This window comes from Bos mutus, chromosome 21, assembly GCF_027580195.1.
Source record: "Bos mutus isolate GX-2022 chromosome 21, NWIPB_WYAK_1.1, whole genome shotgun sequence".
In the NCBI taxonomy this organism is placed as follows: Eukaryota; Metazoa; Chordata; class Mammalia; order Artiodactyla; family Bovidae; genus Bos; species Bos mutus.
This window is the reverse complement of record NC_091637.1, coordinates 34,143,900-34,171,351: the sequence shown is the minus strand read 5'-3', so window position 1 is coordinate 34,171,351 and position 27,452 is coordinate 34,143,900. Positions and strand designations below refer to the sequence as shown.

The 27,452-nt window shown below is 41.7% G+C and overlaps 1 protein-coding gene across 2 annotated transcripts in view; it reads left to right on the top strand.

Moving 5' to 3' along the window:
* The window catches only part of STXBP6 (syntaxin binding protein 6), a 277,918-nt gene extending 251,624 nt beyond the window's left edge, over positions 1 to 26,294 (top strand). For both annotated transcript variants that reach the window (XM_070358658.1, XM_070358657.1), the window contains 2 exons: positions 17,093 to 17,250; positions 23,221 to 26,294. In XM_070358658.1, the coding sequence (XP_070214759.1) occupies positions 17,093 to 17,250; positions 23,221 to 23,244 (182 nt within the window). In that variant the 3' untranslated portion in view covers positions 23,245 to 26,294. The remainder of the gene's footprint in view (positions 1 to 17,092; positions 17,251 to 23,220) is intronic.
* Positions 26,295 to 27,452: the final 1,158 nt, after the last annotated feature.

Below are 27,452 nucleotides of genomic sequence, written 5' to 3'. Positions count from 1 at the left end.
AGCTTGTCTGTTTTATCTAGCACTGTGTTCCCAGCCTGCTACTGTGCCTGTGGCAAATAAAAGATGATTAAAAGATTTTTCAATAAATAAAGTGGCAGGGAAATTTGGAAAAGATGGGGTGACATCTGATGAGTGTACATTACCAGGCAGTCAAAGAAAGAAAGGGCATCACGGTTTGAGTAATGACCAGAGTGTACAAAGGTTCAGAGGCAAGAGAGAGATGGTATATTTAACATACTGATTATATTCTTTAAAGACTGGTGGAATTTTGTGCATGGAGAAAAAATACTTTTATTTTCACTTTGTTTCATGCTTAATTTAGTAAATATTCCTACTAAACAAAGCTTGGAAAATCAGATTTTCTTAAGCTTTTACACATTGTTTATCAGAATTTAACGGATCTGATTATTTTGAATACTTTAGATATTTCAAACAGATAAGACCTATGCACAAAAAACAATACTTTAAAGAATATTTTATTTAAGCCAGTTATGAACCAGCAACACCATGAGTTTAATGTGTCTTCATTAGATCTCTCAAATGTAACGGAAGTGCTTATTTTCCTGTTTCCTGAGTCTAGAAGACTTGGGTTACCAAACAGTTGGTTTTTGGAGGGGGCACATCCTGATTTCTTTTCTCAAAGTGATTCATGCTTAATCCCTGGAGATCTTACCAGGCCCCATTTTTATAACTGAACTTGACGTTTCACATCAGAAGCACTGTAAAGTCCATCTAGTCAGTGATGGATTTTCTCCCAGATCCATATGTGCTTTGCTTGGCCAGCAGTACGTAGTCCTCCACCATGTCACTATTATACATTTATCTGGTGTATGAGCATTAATAGAAACATACAGATGCCTCATTACTATCTTATTATAATTTATCAAGTTATCTAGCACTTTCTGCTCCTAGCCTGTGTGATCTATTCTGAACAGATAGCCAGATTTCTAAAGAGGTGAATGCATTGACCATTGACACCCATCAGTCCTCTCTGGAACAGTTTCTAATTCTTTTGGCTGACTCATAGTTTCCTATATTTACCTACTGCTACTGGCACAGATAAAGACAGATGATATTTTTATATATAAATACATAAAAGAAGTAAAATATACAAGTATTATAATAATCCTTACCTAATAAAATCAATAAAATAATATCCAATTATATTCATTTTTCAGATTTCAACTTCACTTTTGTACATTTAATATTAACTCAGCATTAACCAGTTATGGCTTCCACAAAGTTATATAAAATTATTGTAATTATTGTCCTCTTATAACTTTTATTACTATTGATATTCTAACATCACAATTGATATCACAACTTGTCTGGTAGGACCTGCTTTAAACTGGCTTCTCTTTTCTTTTCGCACTAACCCTACCATCACTGAAGGTATCCTTGTTGTCTGGCAATAAGATATTTCAGATCTGTCTGCGTTTTCCTTGCCCCAAGGCACGGAATCCACTACTTTCCAAAGGACTTTGCTTTCTTCTAGCAGAAAAGAGCTCTAGCCACCAAAATCTAAATGCTCAGCTTGCATTAAGTATCAGTGTTGGGGGAAAAAAAATGCTACTGCCGATGCGTGGACACCCTTAGGGACAGAGATGGACAGTGTTCCTTTGTTATTCACATCGATTTTTTCCAAAATTTTTTATTATGTACTCTACCTGTAGTAAGAGACTGATGAAATTTTAATGATTTTTCTAAAATTTGTGAAGAAACATTAGGCAGTCAATAGAGACTGGAGTCTGTTGGGGATGGCAGATAAGTCGTGTGGCAATAGATAAGGAAGAAACACTTTGGTTGATTGTCTTGTATTATGAGTGTGCCAACAAAGGACTGATATATGAAAGGAGCGTAATCAGGTTAGCAGTATGGAAAGAAGAGCATGCTGTGTTAGAGAGCTGAGAGACCAGTGGCAGGAAAACCACCCAGGCCCCTGGGCTGGTCTAGTATGAACTGATGGGGACTAGAAATAGAGAGCTGGGTGAAGAGCCCTTGCTGAGACAAGTGCTCTGGATGGCATAGAAACTTCAATGCAGAGTATTATGGAGAGTTAGAGTTAAAGGTGAACTGAGTGTAGGATGCTAGATGGACAGAAGGGCTATTAACAGTGAATTCAGGAGGAGGAGAATGTCAGATGGAGAGTGAAGAGGGGAAGAATGGACTAATTAGCCACTAATATTAAGCTAAGTTTTGAAAAGCAGACAAGTACAGATTGTGTCTGGCCCATGTTTATTCTACAATAAATCTGCTGAATGAATCAGATATTTCTAATACTGCAATGTATGTTAATTTCATACTGTACTACCAGTACCATAAGTCTATATTTTATTTAATTCTCAAAGCAAGCTCTATGAAAAAGAGGTATACTGTTTTTATAGCTGTTGTGCTTATGAGAAAAACACAGGCTCATAGAGATTAAATAACTGACCTGAGGTCACAGTGCTAGTACGTGGCAGAGACAGACTCAAACCCAGACCTCTCTGACTTTATAGCTCTAACCAAAAAGGGAATAAAACTGATAGGGAGAATCAAAGTGATGGTGGAGGGAAGGGTAGAGATCAAGAAACAGTGTTATAGAAGCCCAGGGAAAGAGCAGTTTTTCAGTCAGCCCACTTGTGGTCCTGTGGCCAAGTGGAGGAAACAAAATAGGCAATCGACTTGATAAGTCACTGGTGAATTTAAGAGATGGTGTTAGGAGAGTAGGAGTGAGGGGAAGGCCACTTTACTAAAAATGCAAAGTATATTGAGAGTTGGACTATAAAGAAAGCTGAGCACCGAAGAATTGATGCTTTTGAATTGTGGTGTTGGGAAGACTCTTGAGAGTCCCTTGGACTGCAAGGAGATCCAACCAGTCCATCCTAAAGGAGATCAGTCCTGGAGAGGTCACAGTGGGAGTAGACTCTTCCTTCAGCCATGTTCATGGTGAGTGAGGGTAGAGAAGGAAAGATGAGCTGAAATCGAAAGCTCAGTGGAAAGACTCTTCACTGCCAGATGACCGAAGTTTCCTTCTTTAGTAATGACTACAGTTGAGTGTCAGCTATGTGCCCAACACTGTTCTAAGTGTCCCACCTGTACAACCTCATTTATTCTTCACAATCATCTTTTGAGGTAGGTGCTAGACCAGCCCCCGTGGCAGGTGAGGAAAGAGAAGGTGAGGTATTTATTCAAGGCCACACAGCTAGCAAGCACCAGACTGCCCATGTTGAGCAGAATTTGTTTTGGCCAGCAACATTGTAGAGGGTTTTCAAATTGTATCTATCAGTTCAGTTCAGTCACTCAGTCGTGTCTGATTCTTTGCGACCCCATGAACCGCAGCACACCAGGCCCCAGTGTCCATCACCAACTCCCAGAGTTCACCCAGACCCATGTTCATCAAGTTGATGGTGCCATCCAACCATCTCATCCTCTGTCGTCCCCTTCTCCTCCTGCCCTCAATCTTTCCCAGCATCAGGGTCTTTTCAAATGAGTCAGCTCTTCGCATCAGGTGGCCAAAGTATTGGAGTTTCAGTCCTTCAATGAACATCAATCCTTCCAATGAACACCCAGGACTAATCTCCTTTAGGATGGACTGGTTGGATTTCCCTGCAGTCCAAGGGACTCTCAAGAGTCTTCCCAACACCACAGTTCAAAAGCATCAATTCTTCGGTGCTCAGCTTTCTTTATAGTCCAATTCTCACATTCATACATGACCACTGGAAAAACCATAGCCTTGACTAGATGGACCTTTGTTGACAAAGTAATGTCTCTGCTTTTGAATATGCTGTCTAGGTTGGTCATAACTTTCCTTCCAAGGAGCAAGCGTCTTTTAATTTCATGACTGCAATCACCATCTGCAGTGATTTTGGAACCCAGAAAAATAAAGTCAGCCACTGTTTCCACTGTTTCTCCATCTATTTGCCATGAAGTGATGGGACCAGATGCCATGATCTTAGTTTTCTGAATGTTGAGCTTGAAGCCAACTTTTTCACTCTCTTCTTAAACTTTCATCAAGAGGCTCTTTAGTTCTTCTTCACTTTCTGCCATAAGGGTGGTGTCATCTGCATATCTGAGGTTATTGATATTTCTCCCGGCAATCTTGGTTCCAGCTTGTGCTTCCTCCAGCCCAGTGTTTCTCATGATGTACTCTGTATATAAGTTAAATAAGCAGGGTGACAATATACAGCCTTGATGTACTCCTTTTCCTATTTGGAACCAGTCTGTTGTTCCATGTCCAGTTCTAACTGTTGCTTCCTGACCTGCATATAGGTTGGTGGTCAGGTGATCTGGTATTCCCATCTCTTTCAGAATTTTCCACAGTTTGTTGTGATCCACACAGTCAAAGGCTTTGGCATAGTCAATAAAGCAGAAATAGATGTTTTTCTGGAACTCTCTTGCTTTTTCCGTGATCCAGTGGATGTTGGCAATTTGATCTCTGGTTCCTCTGCCTTTTCTAAAACCAGCTTGAACATCTGGAAGTTCACAGTTCACGTATTGCTGAAGCCTGGCTTGGAGAATTTTGAGCATTACTTTACTAGCGTGTGAGATGAGTGCAATTGTGCGGTAGTTTGAGCATTATTTGGCATTGCCTTTCTTTGGGATTGGAATGAAAACTGACCTTTTCCAGTCCTGTATCAGGACTTGAAATTATGGTTTTTAAAGTAAAAGGTACTCACTTCCAACTGTAATAAAAGCTGAGAGCTGCAGATCATACTTGGTTTATTGCCATATATACCAAAGACAGAGAACAAAATCAGTTTTACCAAATTTAGAGCCATTTTAGGTGGTTAACTTCAGAATAAGAGTTCCTTCTTGAAGCTGCATTTCACCCACCCTTCTGAGAAGAAAAGAGAACCAAAAGAAATGTCCTTGATATCATTCTTATGATGCCCTGTAACTCTTGGAAGAACACGTTCTTAAGGACCAAGTTTAAACAAATGCTGAAGGACTGGTGAATTTCTTTACATATCTTGAGTTTTAAGTGTTTAAAGGACATGAATAAAATCCTTAATGTTTAACTCTTGCTGTTGAAAATATTGGGACAGTGAATTGAAAGGCGGGTATGAACTCATATCTTTTATAGGACAGGAAGGGGCCATTGGGCTTTCTCCTGAGTCGTTTAGTGCATGCCTGTGACATGGGAACAAGCTGAGGTTCCACTAAACTACTTACCATTGCCAGCAGAAGAGAACTGCCTGATAGAATGGTCCATTCTTCTCCCCTTGGTAGTGCCAGCAGTAGATAACTCCAAAGTCTCCTTCAAGTAGACTTTTGAGTTTATGGGTTTACAAAGTATTCCTGAGTGCTGAGTCCATTTTTCTTTGTCATCCAGCTGCAGGAAACAAACAAGTTTCATGGGCCCTGAAATTAGCCACCAACTTAAGACAAAAGATAATTCTGGAACTGCCACTCAGCATGCTATATCTGTTCTGCTGCCTCTATAAACCAAGCCTTTTCAATGTAATTATATGACTTGTACAACTATTGCTAAATTGATGAAGACAGCCTGGATTTATTTATTTTTTCCTCCTTTAACTTAGGAATCCGTACACTTTGTTGCAGCGTTTCCCAAAACAGATTCTGTAGAAATCCACCCTACTAAAACAAACTATGCAAAAGGAACCTGTAAGTAAATATGCTGGGGAATTCTGCTAGCAGATCTTTCCTGCTGCCACCACTACCTCCTTTTGATTAACAATTTACATTAGCATATTAAAAGTTTTCCAAAGTTCTGCAATAAAGGAACCAGGTCAGCATTTCATAAAGTCACTCACTGCACACTGTGTTTTCAGAGCTTTGAGGTCAACCCTCAGCTTCTATGTAGTCAACTTTTTTAGAGTCCATATACGAGTGAGATCATGTAGGTTTTTTCCTTTCTGTGTCTTGCTTCCACAGGCAGGGAGGTGGGGGAACGCGGAAGGTGTTAGTCCAAAGGTACAAAGTTGAAGTTATGTAGGATGAATACGTCTAGAGGTCTAATGCATAGTATGAGGACTTAGATGAACTGGAAGTTTGCTGGAAGAGTGATTTCAGGTGTTCTCACCGCAACAAAAATAAAAAAGGAAAAAATGGTACCTATGTGAGGAGATGTCTATATTAATTAACTTCACTGCAGTTATCATTTCACTGTGTATGTATGTCAAATCATCACGTTGTACATCTTAAATATGTACAACAGTACATATTGTACATATATTTATATGTACAATATATACAGTTTTTATTTTTAAAAATGATTTTTACAAATGAGCTTTGAGGTCAAGATCTAGGTGATCTTGAGCAAGGTATCTCCCCTTCCTGAGCACTTAATTGTAAAGTAGGGTAAAAATATAGTTCTTGTACATGCACACAGTACGTAACCATTCAGTGAATTGTAGCAGTTTCTGTACTGGCTGATGTTCACACTGCCTCAGTGTCCAGCATGGGTTAACAACTTTTCCTTTTGGAAAGTTGCTATAATGGATCATAACCTGGATTTGTAATAAGATTTATCTGATGAGTCACTAATACCACACAAGTATGAATGAAATTTAACAGTTTGGAAGAATCTCCCATCTCAGAGGGGGATCCTAGAGGCTGTTCAACATTGAGATGCAGCTACACGATTAATACTGATCAGTCAGTGTACTGTAGAAAGAACTTGGGAACTTGGTAATTTACCCGAGCTCTCAGGTAATTAATGGAGTCTGTGAATTAAGAACCAGCTAGGTAGGACTTTGCATTTAACCACTCTGCAGATGTTAATATCATTATTATTTAAATTGCTGTTCATTTATAAAATGTTTAATACAAGTCACAGTCAGCCAAACCTCCTTGGAAATACCAGTGAATTATGGAAATTGAGGTTCCTACACATCTCAGGAAGCAGAATGGTATGTACATGGTTCAGAACAACTTTAGCACTGAGAAGGAACCCTGCCATCCGGGAACCAAGCTTCCATATGACTTTTCTTGTCTTTTGTTTATATGGTAAAAGATAGAGTTCTCATGGTAGAGATGCTGAGCAATGAAGATTGGAAGTAAAAACTGGAAAGAAAAAGCATCCGATGAATCCTATAGATTGGTATCTAAAAAAATTAATTTGAATGTCACTAATACTGGACCAGACATAAGTGAACCTTAAAAATATTTGGTTAAAAAAATTAATACTGTAGACAAGAATAGACTAGAAGGACTGTTTACTCAAGGAATAAATTATTGTTGGATACTTTGATGATACACTATGAAGGTTATTAATGTTCCTGGCCTATTAACAGTTTCATATACTTGATCTCCCTGCCAGTATTTTATCTTATTAAAACCCAAATCCATTTTTTTTTCACAATTAGTTCTCCTTTCAGTTAGCTTGGATAAATGGGGCTTTATTGTACAGTTATTCTCCAGTGGTTAGATTGATTATAGAATACAAGTAGTCCATGCAAAACTATTATCAGATTTCAGTCTTAAAAGAGTGTCCTGGGACAACCATGTTTCCTCAACTCTGAGTATAGATTGCCATAGGTTTATCAATCATTTATTTTTGAGATGATTTTCCTGTTTTCTCCAAATAGGATGAGCATTTTATATTTCAAATATCTACATATGTATTTGATGTAGGAAGTAGCTGATGAAAATTCTACTTAAATTGCCTCTTTACTAGCTGTAGAATTAAGAGTTTTGATTACCAAGATACAACCTGAAGTCTAGGATGATATAAAGAAATTATAGTTGTCAGTGTGGTCTCTGCGCTTTAAAAAAAAACTTTCCTCCTCTCCTTTCTCTTCTGTTGTTGCTTTTCAATATAGCATATTCTTTTTTCCCTCATTTTCCTATACATATAAGTGTCTTTTAATTGTGTTCAAATAGTAACTGAATACAATGTTAGCACTTTATCTCAAGTTGCTTTCTGAGTAAAGTCTTCTCAGTCACTTAACATAAAAGATGCCAGCATAATATTTTTTTAAAGCACGTATTGAGTGGAACTGATGTGAATGCAACATCAGTGAAGACTGGTCTATGCTCTATTCTCAGAGTATAAGTCAAACAGTAGCTGACATTATTTGCAGAGGCTGACAGCCTTCTCTCAGACTGCTTGCATAAATTTGGGTATTAATATGCTTCCTGCCTATTTAGAGAGAATTACTGTTCTATCTGCCTCAGGAGACTGTTTTATTTCCAGATTTAACTCAGCACAATATCATGGGCCCCAACTTTCGAGTTAAGCATCCTTCTTTTCAATGCACACCTTGATTTAATGAGCATGTGTTCAACTTGCTCTCATCAGCACACTTAGCTGCACACTACAAGTATACAAAGATCCAAGTGTCTCCTAGGAGACTCAAGACACTTAGCCCCAAGATAACAGAGAAGGAGACATGCAAACAAATGGGTGGGATTGTGCAATTTTTCCAAAGTTCTAGGGAGCAAATGTGGTCTTATGGAGGTAGAGGGACAAACATCCATTGAGCACCTGGAGGTACTTTGTATGCATCTTCATTTCCACAACTGCCACATGAGGTAGATGTTATAGATGAGGAAACGTAAGATCAGAAAATGTAAATCACTCCCTGAAAGGCATTCTGCCAATTTGTCAACATAATAACAGTGCATGCATATAGCATGCACTCAATATAGCACGCACTCAAATGAATAGTTTTCAACCCTGCGTGAGTCTTTCAGGGAAGCAGTTTTCAGCATGCAACAAGATCTTCAAAAAACATGTATGTCCTTTAAACCAGCAGTTTAATCTCTAGGAATTATCAGATGTGAACAAAGGTTGTGTGTGTGTATGTAAATGCAAGAAAGTAACTGTAGCCTTATCTTAAAAAATAAAACTTTCCAAATAATTAGTGATACTGAACATCTTTTCATGTGCCTGCTGGCCATCTGTATGTCTTCTTTGGGAAAATGTCTATTCAGAACTTCTGCTCATTTTTAAATCAGAATGTTTGTTTTTTATCATTATCAAGTTATATGAGTTCTTTACGTATTTTCTGTATTAACCCCTTATCAGATATATGATTTGCAAACATCTTTTCCATTCAGTAAATTATCTTTGTGGGTTTTTTTTTATGATTTCCTTTGCTGTGCAGAAGCTTTTTGGTTTGATGTAGTCCCATTTTATTTTGCTTTTGTTTCCTTTGCCTGAGGAGACATATCCAAAAAGATATTGCTAAGACCGATGTTAAAGAACATGCTGTGTTTTCTTGTAGGTGTTTTATGTTTCAGGTCTTACATTCAAGTCTTTAATCCATTTTGAGTTGATTTTTGTTTATGGTATAATATAGTGGCCTAGTTTCAGTTTTTTGCATGTGGCTCTCTAGTCTTCCCAGCACCATTTATATGAAGAGACTGTCATTTCTCTGTTTCTTGTTCTTTGTTGTATAATAAGTTGTTCATGTATGTATGGATTTGTTTCTGGGCTCTCAGTTTCCTTCCAATGATCTGTATGAGTGTTTTCCTACCAATACCACACTGTTTCAATTACTATAGCTTTGCAGTATAATTTTAAATTGGGGACTGGGATACCCCCAGCTTTGTTCTTTGTTTTTAGAATTTCTTTGGCCATCTGGGGTCTTTTGTGGTTCCATACAAACTTTAGAAATTTTTTTGTTCTGTTTGTGCAAAAAATGCCATTGGGATTACACTTAACCTGTAAATTCCTCTAGGTAAAGGCTTTTTCAACAGTGTAATTCTTCCAGTCCCTGAGCATGGAGTATCTTTCCTTGTCTTTGTGTCTTCATTTTCTTTCGAAAGGGTCTTACAGTTTTCAACGTCTAGATCTTTTACTGCCTTTGTTAACCTTATTCTGAGGTATTTTATTCTATCTGTCGCAATGGTAAGTAGTAAATGGGCTTGTTTTTCTTAATTCTACTAGTTATTTAGGAAAATTTTAATCGATGATTTGGGAGAATGGCATTGAAACATGTATAATATCATATATGAAATGAGTCGCCAGTCCAGGTTCGATGCACGATACTGGATGCTTGGGGCTGGTGCACTGGGACGACCCAGAGGGATGGTATGGGGAGGGAGGAGGGTTCAGGATGGGGAACACATGTATACCTGTGGCAGATTCATTTTGATATATGGCAAAACCATTACAATATTGTAAAGTTAAATAAAATAAAATTTAAAAAAAAAGAAAAAAAATCACAGTAAGATATCTCATCCCCATTAGAATGGTTATTTTCAAAGAGGTGAGAAGTAAGTGTTAGAGGTGTGGAGAAAAGGAGCCCATTATGCATTGTTGTTGTATGTAAATTGGTGTAGTCACTATGGAAAACAATATGGAGAATTCTCAAAATTTAGAATAAACCACCATATCCAGCTATTCCATTTCTGGCTACTTATCTGAAGAATATGAAAACACTAATTCAAAAAAATATATGCACTCCTATGTTCATTTCAGAATTATTTATAAAAGCCAGGATATGGTAAATAAATGGATAAAAAAGATATGGGGTGTGTGTATGTGTAGACAATGGAACTCAGCTATAAAAAAATGAAATCTTGCCATTTGTGACAACACAGATGGACCTTGGAGGTATTACACTAAGTGAAATAAGTCAGAGAAATACAGATGCAATATAATTTCATTCCTATGTGGAATATTTGAGTTAAATTAAAAAAAAAAATGAACAAACCAACCAAACAAAATGAAAACAAACACAAAGAACAGAGTGGTGGTTACCAGTGAGGACGGTGAAATGGATAAAGGGGGTCATCTGTATGGTGACAGATGCAAAGTAAACTTCCGATGATGAGCACACTGCCCTGTACAGTGAAGCTGAAATATAATAGTGTGCATGTGAAACATGAATAAATACATGAGGAGGGAAGGAAAGAAAGAGCAAACACTTTTGGACACGTTCAGTTCAGTACAGTCGCTCAGTCGTGTCCGACTCTTTGCGACCCCATGAATCGCAGCACGCCAGGCCTCCCTGTCCATCACCAACTCCCGGAGTTCACTCAGACTCATGTCCATCGAGTCAGTGATGTCATCCAGCCATCTCATCCTCTGTCGTCCCCTTCTCCTCCTGCCCCCAATCCCTCCCAGCATCAGAGTCTTTTCCAATGAGTCAACTCTTCGCATAAGGTGGCCAAAGTACTGGAGTTTCAGCTTTAGCATCATTCCTTCCAAAGAAATCCCAGGGCTGATCTCTTTCAGAATGGACTGGTTGGATCTCCTTGCAGTCCAAGGGACTCTCAAGAGTCTTCTCCAACACCACAGTTCAAAAGCATCAACTCTTCAGTGCTCAGCCTTCTTCACAGTCCAACTCTCACATCCATACATGACCACAGGAAAAACCATAGCCTTGACTAGACGGACCTTTGTTGGCAAAGTAATGTCTCTGCTTTTCAATATGCTATCTAGGTTGGTCATAACCTTCCTTCCAAGGAGTAAGCGTCTTTTAATTTCATGGCTGCAGTCACCACCTGCAGTGATTTTGGAGCCCAGAAAAATAAAGTCTGACACTGTTTCCACTGTTTCCCCATCTATTTCCCATGAAGTGATGGGACTGGATGCCATGATCTTCATTTTCTGAATGTTGAGCTTTAAGCCAACTTTTTCACTCTCCACTTTCATCAAGCGGCTTTTTAGTTCCTCTTCACTTTCTGCCATAAGGGTGGCGTCATCTGCATATCTGAGGTTTTTGATATTTCTCCTGGCAATCTTGATTCCAGCTTGTGTTTCTTCCAGTCTAGCGTTTCTCATGATGTACTCTGCATATAAGTTAAATAAACAGGGTGACAATATACAGCCTTGACGTACTCCTTTTCCTATTTGGAACCAGTCTGTTGTTCCATGTCCAGTTCTAACTGTAGATACTCGCTATCAAAAAGAGAAACAGTTGAATAAATTACAGCAGTGTGAGGTAGCCATTACAAATAGTATTTTCAAAGAATTTTTTATGACATGGGAAAGTATCCACAGTAGGATATAGTACTAAATACAGTATGGTCTCAACCCTGGTTTAGAAAAATATATACAGAAAAATTACCAGAACAAAATGTCCCATAAATGTAAATGTGGTTATCTCTAAGGAACTGAATATTACACAGTTTTATTGCCTTTTTATAGTAATACGTATTCTAAATTTTCTGTAGTAAGTTTTTTTTTTTAGCTTGTAATAATAAGATGTTTTCTTTTGTATTGTGGATTTAAGAAATGCTTTAGGAACTGCTCCACTGAAGTCTCCATTCCATACAGTTAATGCAGACTGTATTACTAACCTCAGATACAAGAACGTTCCCATGGAGAGCCAGTGTAACAGTAAGTCAGAGAACTGGCTCTGGAGCTGGGCTTCCTGGGTGAAAACTTAGCTCTGTCCTCACTTACTGTGTGATCCTTGGTGCATTGCTCACCCTCTCTGTGTCCATTGGTGCTCCCATCTATAAAAATAGGATCAATAATGTGCCGTCATGTAAGGTTGTTGTGAGGAACAGATTTTAGTAAGTGCATAGAGCATAGTAAGTATTCAGTCAACTGTTACTTTTGCATTGGATTTAAAAGCTATTGCTATTTTTATACCTTATAGTTGTTTATTTTAAAGCTGGTAACAACATATTTTTTTATATAAACTATAGCAGAAGCATTCCCCTTTTTGCATTTTGTTGACTTAATTCACTGAACTCTTGACACCACCTCTAGATGAGATAGTTGGCTGTATTAGACACAGACTAAATCCTTAGTCATTTGGCAAGTTTAGGATTTTAGGACCTAGTTAGATCATGTAACAGCATCAATCATGTGTCCAAGCTTCTGCTAAGCCATGGAGAAATCATTAGAAGGGTGATATATTTTTCCTGCTGTAAGTCAGCCAACATTTTTTAGTGTCTCCTATATTCTGTGAATACAGAAGTGAGAAAGGCCCCTGCTTCAAGGAGCTCACAGTAGATACCCAGCAATTACATGCATTATAATAAACGCACCATTTGAAATAGACAAAGTCTTATAATGTGTATTTTGGGGGCAACAATGATTTAGAGTGGACTAGACATGACAAGCTTTCCTAGGAAAGAGCTCTGAAGTGTATTGAAGCACACAGAAGTAAGTGGGAAGGCTAAGATGAGAAGCAGCGGAAGCAGTAAGCACAAAAAAGATGCATGATACATCTGTGAAAATTTAGGTAACTTGGCAAGGCATGGGATTGGGGATTGCTAGATAGGAGAAAAAATGAATGAGATTCTAAGAGATGAGCTGAAAGAGATCAGTAGGGCAGAGGTCTCATTTTTATCTTGGAATCAGTGAGAAGATGGTAACAAATTTGCCTTTTTAAAAATTTCAGTAGAAATGTGTGGAAGATGGATCAGAAAAGGTGTGGGGTTACCTAAGGAGAGAAGGCTGTTGCTGTAATTCCAAAGGCAAGAGGGACTGGATCAATATACAAAGATAAGGAAGATAGCAAAGAGGGCTGAGAGTAGCAAGCTGGACAGCAAATGACCTTTAGCTGTATGTGGTAAAAGCAAAGGAGAAATCCGGACTCAACTCCCAGATTTCTGATTTGAGGAGTACACTGGGCAGAATAGCGGGGTTACTGACTGAGCAGGGGACCCCAAAGGGAAAACAGGTGTGATAATGGGGTCAGGTGTAGACAACAAAATTCAAGACGACTTTGGGTGACTCACCTGGAGTTGCCTGGTAAGAAAACGTGGATCTGGAGTCTCAGCAGCACAACCTAGGAGGAAAGAAACAGCACAGAAATTTGGTCATTGAAGCTGTGAGCTGAGTAAACTTGTCCCAGGGAGAGTCTGCAGAAAGAGAAAGAGAAGAGGGCCAAGGACAGAACCCTGGGGTTATAGCATTCGCAAGTCCTCAGAGGGAAGAGTAAGAGAGCAGGAGGAGGAAGACTGAAGATTCAGGACACCTGGAGGAAGAAGATTCAAGATGTAGGGTATGATCAGCAGGGTCAAAGGGCGCCCTGGGGGAACTGATAATCTAGCCCGGAAGCCACTGCATCTACAGGTGAAGAAATGAGGTGGAAGAATTGCCCATGTCTGTACTTGATCAGTCACCTAAGGAGGTTAGAGACAGTTCTTAGGAAGTTGAGAGTGGAATTGACTTGAAGCTAGAGAAAGGCGATGGGACTTCACCAAGCCTGGAATACAGGTAGAATTGAAGCCAGGAGAGGACATTCAGCTGGGGTGATGAGACTTTTCAAATCCATCCTTGTGGCTGAAAATAACTGAACGTTGATTTATTTATTGATAGTGGTCAGCAGTGTCATCACTGAATAATAAAGACAGCATTTGGCTCTCTTTTAGTTATAAAACCTGCTGGTTAAACAGTATCATATAAAACTGGGTGCAGTGTTGACCCGATATCTTGTACAAAGTTAAGGAAGTCGTGACAGGAAAGCACTATGGCTTATGCAGAGCAGACTCATTCAAGAAGAGTCTAACTTTGAGGGCATCACGAGGGTCAGTTTGATGGGAAAAAACTATCCAATATGGTTATATGCCCTCTTAAATTTTTGGTGCCTAGTGTTATTCACTCAGTTGTGTCCAACTCTTTGCGACCCCATGGACTGTAGCCCGTCAGGCTCCTATGTCCATGGAATTCTCCAGGCAAGAATACTGGAGTGGGTTGCCATTCCCTTCTCCAGGGGATTTTCCCGATCCAGGGATTGAACCTGGGTCTCCTGAATTACAAGCAGAGTCTTTACCATCCGAGCCACGAGGGAAGCCCCCTACCAAATTTTTGGTAGCTAATTCTAAAAGTCCCTTTGGTTTAATGCAGCTGTTCCTGGCTATGCCCCACCCCATCTTTGCTCTAGCTTCTGGTTGCTGAGCTGTGGGCATGCAGAAGGAAGAAGGAAGGGAAGGAGAGTTTCTTGTGCCCCCTTCCCCACCCCTCTGCATCTTCAGTTCTTTTTCCATCTTCTCATTCCATCTCTTTGGCCTGTTCTTGCTAGGGAGCACCTGGCTTGCAATGCAGCTTAGGTGATAACTCTTCATTTACCAAAAAGAATATCTTTATGACAGAAACAGTCAAGTGTTACTTTGGGAAATAACTTGTCACAACCTGTCTATGCTGGTCTGCTCACAACTCTGTCATAGTGATGGTTTTCTGTGACTGATGCCATACCTGCAAAGAGGAAGGTAGAGAATAAGGAAAAGCCATTGGGAAACCAGGTTCTAGGGCTCGTTATGTCACTTCCCTAGTGATTTGATCTCATGGAAGTCATGGGACCTCACCTAGCCTCAGCCTTCTCAGTAAAATTTTTGTGACAATCAAATGAGATAATATTCGTAAAGATGCGTTCTGATTGCAAAATACTATTCAGCTATCAAGCAGTGGTGGAAGTGTTAGTCACTCAATTCTGTCTGACTCTTTGTGACCGCATGACTATAGCCTGCCAGGCTTCTCTGTTTGTGGAGTTCTCCAGACAAGAATACTGGAGTGGGTTGCCATTCCCTTCTCCAGGGGATCTGCTGGCCCAGGAATCGAACCCAGGTCTCATGCAGTTGCAGGCATTACCATCTGAGCCACCAGGGAAGCCCAGGGCTATAATCATAACCAGGATATGAAAGCAAAGGGAAACCAGATTTCTCCTTTTAAATCTGTTCTGAAGACCTCAGCCTTCCATTCCAACCCAGTATTTAATCAGTTTCTCCAGAGCCACATCTCTTCTGGTCCCTACTAATCTGTGCTGATATATCTTGGCTCCTGTGGTGGGTGATGCATCTGAGTAGCAGTAAGTTAACTCCATTCTCCTCCCCTTAGTGCATGGTGGAAGCCCTTGAAATTCACCCCTAAAGAAGAAAAATGGAAAACAATTTACAAAGTGCTTCCTCAAGGCCAGGCACTTTCTTTGCCTGAGATCCTTTTCCACAAACCACAGGCTGTTCCCACAGAGGAGAAATTAGGAAGCCTTTGCAGTTGAGACCCATGGAAATTACATTTCTATTAAAAGCTGTCTGTGGCTCAATGTATCCATCCCAGATACAAAGTTAAATGATGTAATAAACTTATTCAAAGACATAAAGCTATTATATAAAGTGCCATTTAAATATCTTCCACTCGGTGTTAACAAAATACAGCTATAAATCTCCTTTGGTTGTAATTTTGCAAGTTGCTAGGTCTCAGTGGGTTACGCATCTGCCAGTTCTTCACTGCTGAATTCTCTTTTCTAGTCCTGACACGTGGGATTTCAGGGATGCATAATCATCTGAAATGTGATGATGTTTTCAACTTTCTTGGTGTCATCACTCATGAGTCTGGGAGTGCTAAGTCCCTTCTAGGACAGGTTGCCCTCAGTTTTCTACCTGCGGGCCCTGCGCAGGGCTGAGGCCCCATATTTCATATACTTAAGATTAGAGGCAAAGAGGACCAACCAACAAGGCCATGGCTCGCGATTCAAGGTTGAGAACTGACATACCTCCTGTGAACTCTGACCCACAGCTTCTTGCATGGGGCCATACATTTAGGGAGGAAGGGGTAGAATGGAAGGGAAGAGTTGAAAGGAATACAGAGCATCATATCTAGGGACATTCAGGATCCCCAGTTTTCCTGTAGTGATTCACTTAAATGCAGCTCAAGAGGAAATGCTCATACGATCTAGATAGGTCTCACTGAACTTGCCCCACTCTCTGAACTTGTTAGGATTTCCATCAGTTCCTAAATCCAGATGGACCCCATCCTTCTGAGCCCCACCAGACAGAACAGAATGGAAATGAGTGCTGTCAACATCAGCGTGAAGAGAAGCCCTCAGCACTTGCCCAGGTCCTGCAGGCAGTGGGTATTCTTCCTCCAAGTGCATCGGTCAGACCGAGTCAGAAGGCAAGCCAATTCATTTCATAGACCCTCCAAGTCTTTCCAGAGTCTGACCCACCTTGCTTGCTTCCCAGGCGGCGCTAGTGGTAAAGAACCTGCCTGCCAATGCAGGAGACAGAAGAGACTTGGGTTCAATCCCTGGGTCGGGAAGATCCCCTGGAGGAGAGCATTGCAACCCACTCCAGCATTCTTGCCTGGAGAATCCCATGGACAGAGGAGCCTGGCGGGCTACACATGGGGGGGTGCAAAGAGTAGGACACGACTGAAGTGACTTAGCAGCACCCGCGGAAGGGATACTGTCATCACAGGTCAGCCAAGTTCGTTTCTGATGCTTTTGCTGTCCTCTTTCAGGAAACAGCATCCTCCATTCAGCGGCTGACAGCGTGACCAGCGCCGTACAGAAAGCGAGCCAGGCCTTGAACGAGCGTGGGGAGCGGTTAGGCCGTGCGGAAGAGAAGACGGAGGACTTGAAGAACAGCGCCCAGCAGTTTGCGGAAACTGCACACAAGGTGGGTCTCTCCGCACAGCGGAGCACTCAGCTCTGGGTGGTCAGGGAGCTTCGGGGCCCAAAACTTTCTATCAGTATGTTTGCCATGCTGCTGCTGCTAAGTCACTTCAGGCATGTCCGACTCTGTGCGACCCCATAGACGGCAGCCCACCAGGCTCCTATGTCCCTGGGATTCTCGAGGTGAGAATACTGGAGTGGGTTGCCATTTCCTTCTCCAATGTTTGCCATGATGAGGTACAAAATCGAGCCTTTTTTCGCCCCTGTGTACAATTTCCTCCTGCTACTTCATAAGTTGTGTGTGCAGTGAAAGAGTTCTTCTTTTACGTATTTGGTTATCTCCTTTCTGCTGGCTTCGTCCCTGACTCTGACCCCATATCTTTGGGAATTGTGGACCATCTTTAGGTTCTACCCAGAAGTTTAAGGCTCTAGTTTCAGGGAACAGGATGTAGGTGGGGGTTGGGGGGTGGCAGGTCTCAGAATATCCCTCCTCTGTTGGCCAGGGCTTGAAAGAGGACTGTGGGCTCTTGTGCTTACTTTTCCATGCTGTCCCTTTCTGGTTATGAGCCTAGCATCCTGTGTTCTTATCTCTTTACCATATAAAAAGCAAACTCTGGTCCCAGGGCACCTCAGGGCTGGTGTCCCCTGCAGAGAGGCCTTGGACCTTTAAGGCTGATACAGAGCTGCCTGCAAAATTTCCACCTGCCTCTGGGTGCAGAGAATGGCCTTTCCCACACACCCCAGGTATGCACATTCACACACGCACTGGAGATGATGCGCCTTTCAGAAAGGGAAGTTGTTATTGGCAGCCAGCTATCTAAGGCAGTCACAAACGACGGGAAAGAGAGGCCCTGTTGGTCAGGTGATAAAGAGGATTTATAACTGTTCTTGTGCTTTGGATCAAAGGGCAGTTCTTTTCTGGCTGGTGATTTGAATTTAGGTTTCCAGAAATGTCTGCTGATAATGGTTAGCGTGTCAGAGACATGATCTGGCCTTTCAAGATAGGATTTTCAGGTGACCTTTAGGGGAAGAAAAAAATGAATTTGCTTCAAAGGAAAAGCCCACTTTTGCTGAGAAAACAGAAATGGACAACCTGAAAGTAACAGGAACCATCTCCCCAGCTGAGCTGGGCTGGCCCCTTCCCAAAGCTTAAGCCCAGGCCCCACCATGGATCCAGATCCATGTGGCTGCATCTCGCCTTCCCTTGCAGCCCCTTCGCACAGACCCGTCTTGTGGTGTCACGACAGCGTCATACTGTGCTGCAGCCCTGCTGGGGGCCAGAGCCTGGTTTGCCACGGCTGTCACAGAGGGAACAAGCTCAGAATTATGGTTCCCTTCACCCCTTCTGCAGCCTTCATAATGGAGAAATAATGATGGAGTGGAGGAGCTAGAATTTCCCACCAACTGCATTTAGAGCAACAGCAACTGTAGTGATTTAAGGGAGGGAAGGGCAGTGAAAGTCTGGGAACATGTAAACAGTGTTGATTTCAAGGCTAAAGGGAATTATTTTTAATTGTCTTCAACTGTGGGAAGGGGGTGACATTGTAGCACTTCTCTCATCTTGTCCTACAGAAAAGAACACTCAATAGTGCACTGACAACATTCTGCTAAAACAAGAGTTAAGGTTACTGATTAGACAATGAACCAGGTTACCAAGGAAGTCTGTGAAATCGCTCTTCCTAACGCAGAGTAGAGAATACCTGGAGGTCATCCATGTCAGTACCCACCTCAGAGAACGTCATGCAGACCTGGGGTTGGATAACCTAAGCAGACGGCCAGAATTCTTGGCCCTGCTCACTGGGTTTCCCTGATACTGTGGCCGAGTGAGCTAGGTGGTTGGTTGGGAAGGCAGTATGGTATGTGGTTAACATCTGCTGTTTACCACCTCAGTGGCCTTGGGCAGGGACTTAATTTCTTTAAGCCCCTGTTTCCTCATCAGTAAGGACTGCTACCTAATAATAGTGCTTTCTCCTAAAGTGTTGAGAGAATTGAATGCATTCAAACCTATAAATCGGTTAGCACAGTACCTGGTGCATATACATCTTAATTGATATTAATTATAATTGTTTCCATAAGAAATGGTTTCTGCTGAGCCTGCTCTAATCCATTGTCGCATGGTGAGCACTGTCGGGGGGGTTGGAGAAATGTGACTGAGGACCCCAGCACAGGGATGGGGAGGGACCGATGGTGAAGATCTGTGCCTTCCAGTGTGGGGTGGGAGGGCCTCCTGCTGAATGCCAACACTTTCTAAACACAGAGCAGCCCTTAAGAAGGGGACCTGTCAGACAGAAACTGATTAGACCACCAAAGGCACATGGGTCTCTGGCTTTGACCACTGGGAGGACTGCGCCAGCTAGTTACCTGCTTCCGTGGAGAAGACGCAGGAGGGGGGCAGTCTCCACTTACTGTGAGTGGTTTCCCCTTCTGTGAGTGGTGTAAGGTGGGGGCACTGCTGGTGTCTGTCAGTGTGCTTGAGGGAGTGTTGAGAGACACTCTGATAACCAGACTTGCAGTTTTCTAAAACTGGGGATGTGCGCTGATGAATCACCGGCATTGGCAGTATTCCTAACGAGGAGGTTGACCTCTTTAGATAAGGTGTGGCTATTTTCCAGGGACCAGGACTCCTGATTTGTCCCATGGCGTAGGCTGACCATGAAGATGTCATTTTGCTGGCCGAGGCTCCTCCAGGCCTGCTGGTGAGGAGAGTTCAGAGGTGGAACCCAGGCCTTCCACCACCCCAAACGTGGCTGTGTTGACTCAGAAAGGATAGGCTGTGTTTAGAAGTCAGGACACAGTGCTCATGTCAGAGCCCTGACAAGAAAGGCAGTTCTGGGTGAGCATTCCTCTGGGCTCCCTGATTGAACAAGGACATGCCACCTTGGCTGGAGAGGAGGGCACGCTTTCTGGACGGATTGCAGTAGAAGAGCATCTCTGGCTTTTTTGGCTTCCCCAGGTACATTAGACCGTGGATCACTTTTGCAGGACCCTGCCATCAAGATACGTGGGTGTTCGTCTCCTGTAGAGATGATGGAAATGCTTCTGGACCCCTCTCTTCCCCCAGCTCTGTTCAGCCTGGCTTGGGGAAGTGTGGTTGCTTCCTGAGCTATGAGCTTGGCACAGCCTCAGACCTTAGGAAAGTCCAGCTCAGCCACAAAGCAGGCCTGGTCACTCTCTGCCACTTCAAAAAGCACAGCGGTACAGTGTGTGCAGGGCTTTGATGCCCGCCTCAGCTGGTGAGTCAGCAGGCGAGAGCAGTACCCACACCTAGGCATCCTCAGATGACATTTCCCACAGAAAAGAACAGTGATCTGCCCTGTTCTGCACAAGCCCACGTTTGTGGGGGAGCGAGTGGCATTTCCCTCCCTGGCAGGGAATGATGCCTGTGTCCCTACTCCAGTCATCTGCTCCCTGCGCATCTGAGCCAGAAGGGACCTCAAGAGTCCAGGCCTCTTAAAGAATCCCCCTGTATGGGCTTCCCTGGGGGCTCAGGTGGTAAAGAATCTGCCTGCAATACAGGACATCCGGGTTCAATCCCCAGGAGAAGGGAATGGCTACCCATTCCAGTATTCTTGCCTGGAGAATCCCATGGACAGAGGAGCCTGGTGGGCTACAGTTCATGGGATTGCAAAGAGTTGGACATGACTGAGGGACTAACACTTTGACTTATGAGTAACAATATTTTCTACTATTACTATTATCATTATTATTTAGATGGAGTCATTTACACAGCTTTGAAAGAGAAAGCTTTCCATGAGACAAGAAAACAGAATATAGCAAAAGGAAATTTTTAACTTATTCTCTACATTAATTCATAAGCATTTGAGTTGGAGATATTTATAGACACGGGCTTCCCTTGTGGCTCAGCTGGTAAAGAATTCTCCTGCAACACGGGAGACCTGGGTTCGATCCCCAGGTTGGAAAGATCCCCTGGAGAAGGGAAAGGCTACCCACTCCAGTATCCTGGCCTGGAGAATTCCATGGACTGTATAGTTCATGGGGTCGCAAAGAGCTGGACACGACTGAGCAACTTCACTTTTCACGTTCACAGACCCGAGGGAAACTGAGGGACAGAGCGCTTGTGACTTTAGCGCTAAAGGTCATAAACACATCTGTGCTTATGGAAAGCACCTGCCTTCCATATTCTAAAGTTTCTAACTCCCAGGAAATTAAAGAAAAAAACCCAAATGAGGTAGAATGGAAGTGATGCCACTTTCTGCAGAAATATCTCACATAGCAAAACGTCCAAACCAGCTGTATTTCTGTGAAACTGAGCACGCCCCAGCCGGCTGGGGCTCCCCTTAGCGCCAACCCCAGCTGCACGGGAGAGGTAACCGGGCTGGTGTGAGTAGCAGCACGCTCGCTGCTGAGGATGGATGGATGAGTAAATTGGCACATTAGCTGAAGGTTAATAGCTCAGTGAACAGCAAGACAGCAGCTCTGATCAAATATTTATGGTTGGTTTTCATTATGCACAACACTTAACGGCTCTGTGTTGATTTGAATGATTTGCATTGCTAAATAATGTATTAAAACTAGAGACAGAGCAAGAAGTGGACACCTTACAGTGGAGGGGCTCGGAAGGTGGCTGGGAAGTGGGACGGATCAGAAGAAGAGTCCTGGGTTTGCCATTTCTACCCACCATATTTCCTGGACTATCAACTCGTGGAGGTCAGGAGTTAGGAGCCTCTGCCATCTTCTTGGCAAAAACCCACAACACTTAGCACGGCAGTCTGGACACACTCAGGGCTTCACAAACACTGGTGGTTGATGTGCTGTTGGTATCAGCACTGCAAAAGGTCCCTAGGGGCTTCACTTAGGCGGGCTTCACCAGACACAGGTACCTGAAGCTCTCTGAGCTGAAGTAGAGACTGTGGGTTAGTTGCTCAGTAGTGTCCAACTCTTTGCCATCCCATGGACTGTAGCTCACCAGGCTCCTCTGTCCATGGGATGCTCCAGGCAAAAATACTGCAGTGGGTTGCCATTCCCTTCTCCAGGGGATCGTCCCGATCCAGGGATCGAATGTGGGTCTCCCGCATTGCAGGCAGACACTTTACCATCTGAGCCACCAGGGAAGCCCCCAGGTAGAGATTAATTTAACAATGTAACTACCTCCAGTCCAGCTCCAACCTCAGGGATCAATCCCTAATATCAAACTCTGTAGCCACCCAAGGAATCACAATTCAGCCTGTATCCTGCCTCCTGCTTCACATCAGTGTACCGGCTCCTTGGAAAGGATCTGGCTAAGGAAGGCAGTGTCAGACTTAATTTTATGTTTTGTACCTGCATACATTTCCTTAAATACACCATCATGGGCTCCAGCTGGGCTTGGGAAACTATTTAATGATACAGTGGTATTTGGTGTTTCCATTTATAAAGATCTAACATTTCAATGAAGCACATTTTTCACATACCAGAGGGAGCAGCAAGTCAAGGTTTGAATTTGATCTATTGTTCGGTCCTGGTTGGTTACGCAGTCTTAATTGTCAAGTGCCTTGAACCTGGTTGAACGTCCAGGATATTACGTGGATTATTGCAGATTGTTTCTCTACAGTTGGTGATTTGTAATACTTTGAGATGTCAGTAAATACTTAAAACTGAAGAGAGGTCTTCCTGGATAACTAGTAGCCTGGAAGCCCAGACGCCTTTGTTGCTATGCTAGGGTGGGCCGCTCATTCTGCCTGTCCTTTGCCTCTTCCGGTTGTTCCTTCAGTGGCAGGAAGGAATACCATAGAGCACCACCCGCCCTGGACACCTGCGCCAACAAGCCCACTGCGGGAGGAGTAAAAGCGCAGTGCTCGGTGGGCTGTGTAGGGAGTGTTACGTGTTTCCTTGGCACCCCTGTGAACAGCAGTGGTGATCTGCCACAGCAAATAAAATGTTGGTGCTGCTGCTCAGCGTGGATTTGGGAAAGAAGCAACCAGTGAACTCTCCCCACTGCTGATAACATCTCACATTTGTCCCTTTCTCTCCTTAGCTTGCCATGAAGCACAAATGTTGAGAAACTGCCTCTCCCAGAGACCTCTTAAGAGAAACTGAAGTTTGTTCAGCAGTTTTTACAAGAAACTCCGGACCTCCGCTTGCTTCTCCAGCCCTCAACCCCCACCAAAATATGGACATTTAGATTGTTTTTCCTTTTCAGATGTTAATATGAGAGAAAAGATGGTGTGTTTATATTAATACATTTCCCTAATAATCTTGCTAAGAAATGCTGCATAGTATCAGCTTCATTTTTTTCTGACTGTGTGTATGCGTGTGTTCGTATGTGTGTTTTTTTTTAAGGGTTTTTTTTTTGGTTTTTTTTTTTTGGTAGTTTGAATATGAAATTTGGACCAAATAATATATTGAGCTAGGTCTAAGCTGTATTTTTTTTTTCCTGATATTAAGCAGGAAGACATTTTAATGTGACATCAGATGCTATTGTTCCTGGTTGGAAATAAAAGTCAAGCAGGTTGGTTTCACTCAGGCTCTTAGCTGCTCTTAATCTGAAGGTTAAGATTCTATATCCTGAGACATAAATCTGTATTATGGAAAACAATTGGATTTATCAGGAGAAACAGCAGTCTTTGATTTTGCTTTTTGTGTGGTAATTTTCTGCATGAGCCATCACCAGCATTCAAAAAAACAAATAATCACAGATAGAAATCTACTTTCTGAGCTACAGTTTAAATTCTTCCACTACTTGTTTCCAGGCTGACTATTTAGAATTACCGTATGAATGATAAAAAATTGAGATTAAAGACCTAAGTAAAAGCCTATTTAAAAACTAATGTGAATTCACGAACATTTCTTTGTCATTGTCCCAAATTATGGTAGCGGGTTTTGAAAAGAGCTTGAATTTTTATCAAGAATTGATTTGTCCAGATAAAGTTCTGTGTAAATGATAATGTGAAAAGATAATACATTTAAAGTCTTTTTTCTTTTCACAAAGACATACCTGTTTAGAGACACCCTCATGATGTCCTTAGGAAATGGCCTTCAGTTCTCAGTATCTGATTTTTGGAGGCTTTGATGTTGTTACTGCTATTTATTTAATGTAATTTGAAAGTGCAAGCTTCTTGACAAATTGCATTTCATGGCAATTGCAACTTGCCTCATCTGACATAGAACAGTATAGTCTTGAAGCCTTTACATTGTAGTCAGAATGAATGAAGTTGGTTCATTACAGCCCCTGATTTTGTATCATTCAACATGGACCCAGATTTTCAATCTGAGAGTTCGGTTTCTTAGAGGGTTAAAATGCTAAATATAAAAGCTGTGCTTTGTCTTTCTGAAACAAGGAAGCAAGCTGCACATCCCAGATACATTCTCAGCCTCCCGCTGTGATGCATTGATTTTTAAGCTGCCTGGATCATCAGGACCCTTTCTATTCCTTCCTACCTATTGAGCTGACTGAGGCCATGTGTATTATAGCTTCTACATAGCAGCATAGGATGACTTTGGGATTATTTATGCTGATTTAAATAGCTTAAATTCTCCTGCTAAAGCTTTCCCAGGGAGATAGAAAATCAGGCTATTGGTGGGGGAAATGATCTTAGTCAGTATGTGTCAAAAGGGAGATGAGATTTGCCAGAGAAGAATTTCTGAATCCTCTTAGAGAGATGATCCAGTTCAAGGAAACTCTCTGTAGAATTTATAGGGTAAACTATATAAGTTTACTATAATATTTTGTACTTTTCTTTTGGTGTCTTAAAACTTAAAAGCAGCAAGGAACTTATTATCTGGTGAGTACTATTAGAAGCATTTATAATTTCTAAGAAAAGCTGAAAATATCACACCAAATAGGTTTTCTTTGCAGACCTCCATTTAGTAAAAGCATGCGTGGGCACACATATACATCTTCCCAAATTGAATCCTAGCTTCAGAGATAGATAGTTGATATAAATAATTAGAAGAGTAAATCTCAAACCCCTGACAATCAGCCAAACGCAAAAATAAAATTTGTTGCCAAGTATTTTTTGTGAAGCTGCTTCTAAAGTAGCAGAGGGTGAGGTCATAAGCATACTGTGAAATGTGAGATTTTTTTTTTTTCCTCTCTGGTAAACTTGTGAGAGTTATCCTTCATAAACATAAGTAGTCCACATCTTCCCTCTTTGCTCACTCTCTGTTTATCCTTTTAAACTTCAGTCTTTTGGAAGACATCCTGATTGGAAGAAAGTCTATCTGCCCCATTACTAGCTTCCTCCATTGATTTGCCTCCAGGCTGTGGTCATGCCCTTGACCTCCCTGTGTCCAAGTCCTGCCTAGGCCTCCACCCGCAGAGAGGGCCCCAGTCCCTTCTAGACCTCCTGACTTTGCAGAAAAGCAAGCCTTGTGATGACACACATGAGGTTCTTTGGGATACTTTTGTAGAAGGTGCTTCAATACAAAGTATTAATACAATCTAACCTAGAGGAAATTGCTAAAATGACTCACATTATGTGGTACCAATTCATTTGGGACCAATTCAGCGGCTTGCTAAAAGACATTTAATTTCTTTGTTTCGTTTCTGCACCTCACCACTGAGTTTTGGAAATACATTTCTGTGAAGGATTTCTTAGACTGTACTGACAACCAATAAAGAAGAGAGTCTTCCCAGTGTTCTCACTTCTTCCTGGATGTAGCTGGAGTATTCTTCCCTAGTACCGTTAGATACCTATGTACAGGAAGTAGTGATTCAGGTTAATGTTTCATATTAACGAATGTATTTGTAAAATGTAACAAGAGCAGTAGTTAACTTTTTCTAAGCTCTGAAAAAAAACATAAAGATTATGTGTTAGACTTAAAATTTCAGTGAAATCTGTCTTAATACTACTTTTGTGGCTAACAATTGTGCATTTATGTAAAAATACTTATACAGAATGCCCTCAATAAACAATATTAAAGATAGGTTTCGCTTTCAGTTTTTAGAATTGTAACACTGCTGATGTCTGTTGTACAGTTACTAATTCTTCAGAAGTTCTCTAAGATGTCACACATAATTTTTGTTCCTTTCAGAGATGAGTAACACACCTGCTCTGTGATTCATTATTACAGCAAACTCTAATTTTGTCATTAAATATTTTAACTGTGATGAAAGTTCGTTTCTCTCAGTTATTTGGGAAATCTCTAAAACACTACCAGATAGGTAAGCATCATCGCATTTTTGATGCTCATGGGAAGATCTTGCATGCCTCCAGGAGACTAAGAACTGGGATTAGCATGCAGATAACATTTCCTCTGGTCATTCCATGGGAGAACTTGAAATGTAAAAAGACTAAAGAGCTAACTAGCCCTAATTACGTAATAAGCTTCTATCCAGTAAGAGTTAAGGTCTTTTATTTCTTCTCATGGGCAAGCAGTTAAGTAGATTAAATGCTTTCTGCTGATATTAGTGATGTGCTCAAGTCCATATTACTCGCATGTGGCCTCATTCAGCAGACTATTTTCATGTCCTTTTAAATTGGAAAGACCTGATCAAATTATGTCAGTTTATTTTTATGCAAAAGCAAATGCAGCTTATGACATCACCCCATTTGTTTTCAAGGGACGTGACTTTGGTGACGGCTGGTTTGGCATAGACACTCAGTGCAGCAGGCGGACTGAAATATTTCCTAGGAGAACCGCAGGTGGAAGAGAAAGGCTACCACCTCCACTCTCGAGAGAAAAAAGGGATAGAGAGATAGTTTGGCTAGACAATGACCTGGCTGTAAGTTATAATTAGGTATTTAAAGGCACTGTTCTTGTGAACTAATTATAAACCCACTTACTTGTAAAGATGATCTTTACTCTTAATATAATTTTTGTTAGCAGTTATACCACAACTGACTCAAATTTTACGGGAGAATTAATACAAGTATCTTTTTAAAATCAATAATGCCTTTCCTCCTTGCTGTCAATGAGAACACGCTTAGGAAAAACGACAGTTGTTCTTTGAATAATGGGTTTGAGTTGCCCAGGTTCATATATATGTGGTTTTTTTTTTTTTTTAACAGTTGCATAGTACAGTACTACAAGGGGCTTCCCAAGTGGCTCAGTGGTAAGAGATTCCACCTGCCAATGCAGGAGATGCAGGTTCGATCCCTGGGGCAGGAAGATCCCCTGGACTAGGAAATGGCAACACACTCCAGTATTCTTGCCTGGGAAATGCCATGGACAGAGGAGCCTGGTGGGCTACGGGCTTGCAACAGAATTGGGCACTACTTAGCAACTAAGTTGGGCACTACTTAGCAACTAAACAACAGTACTACG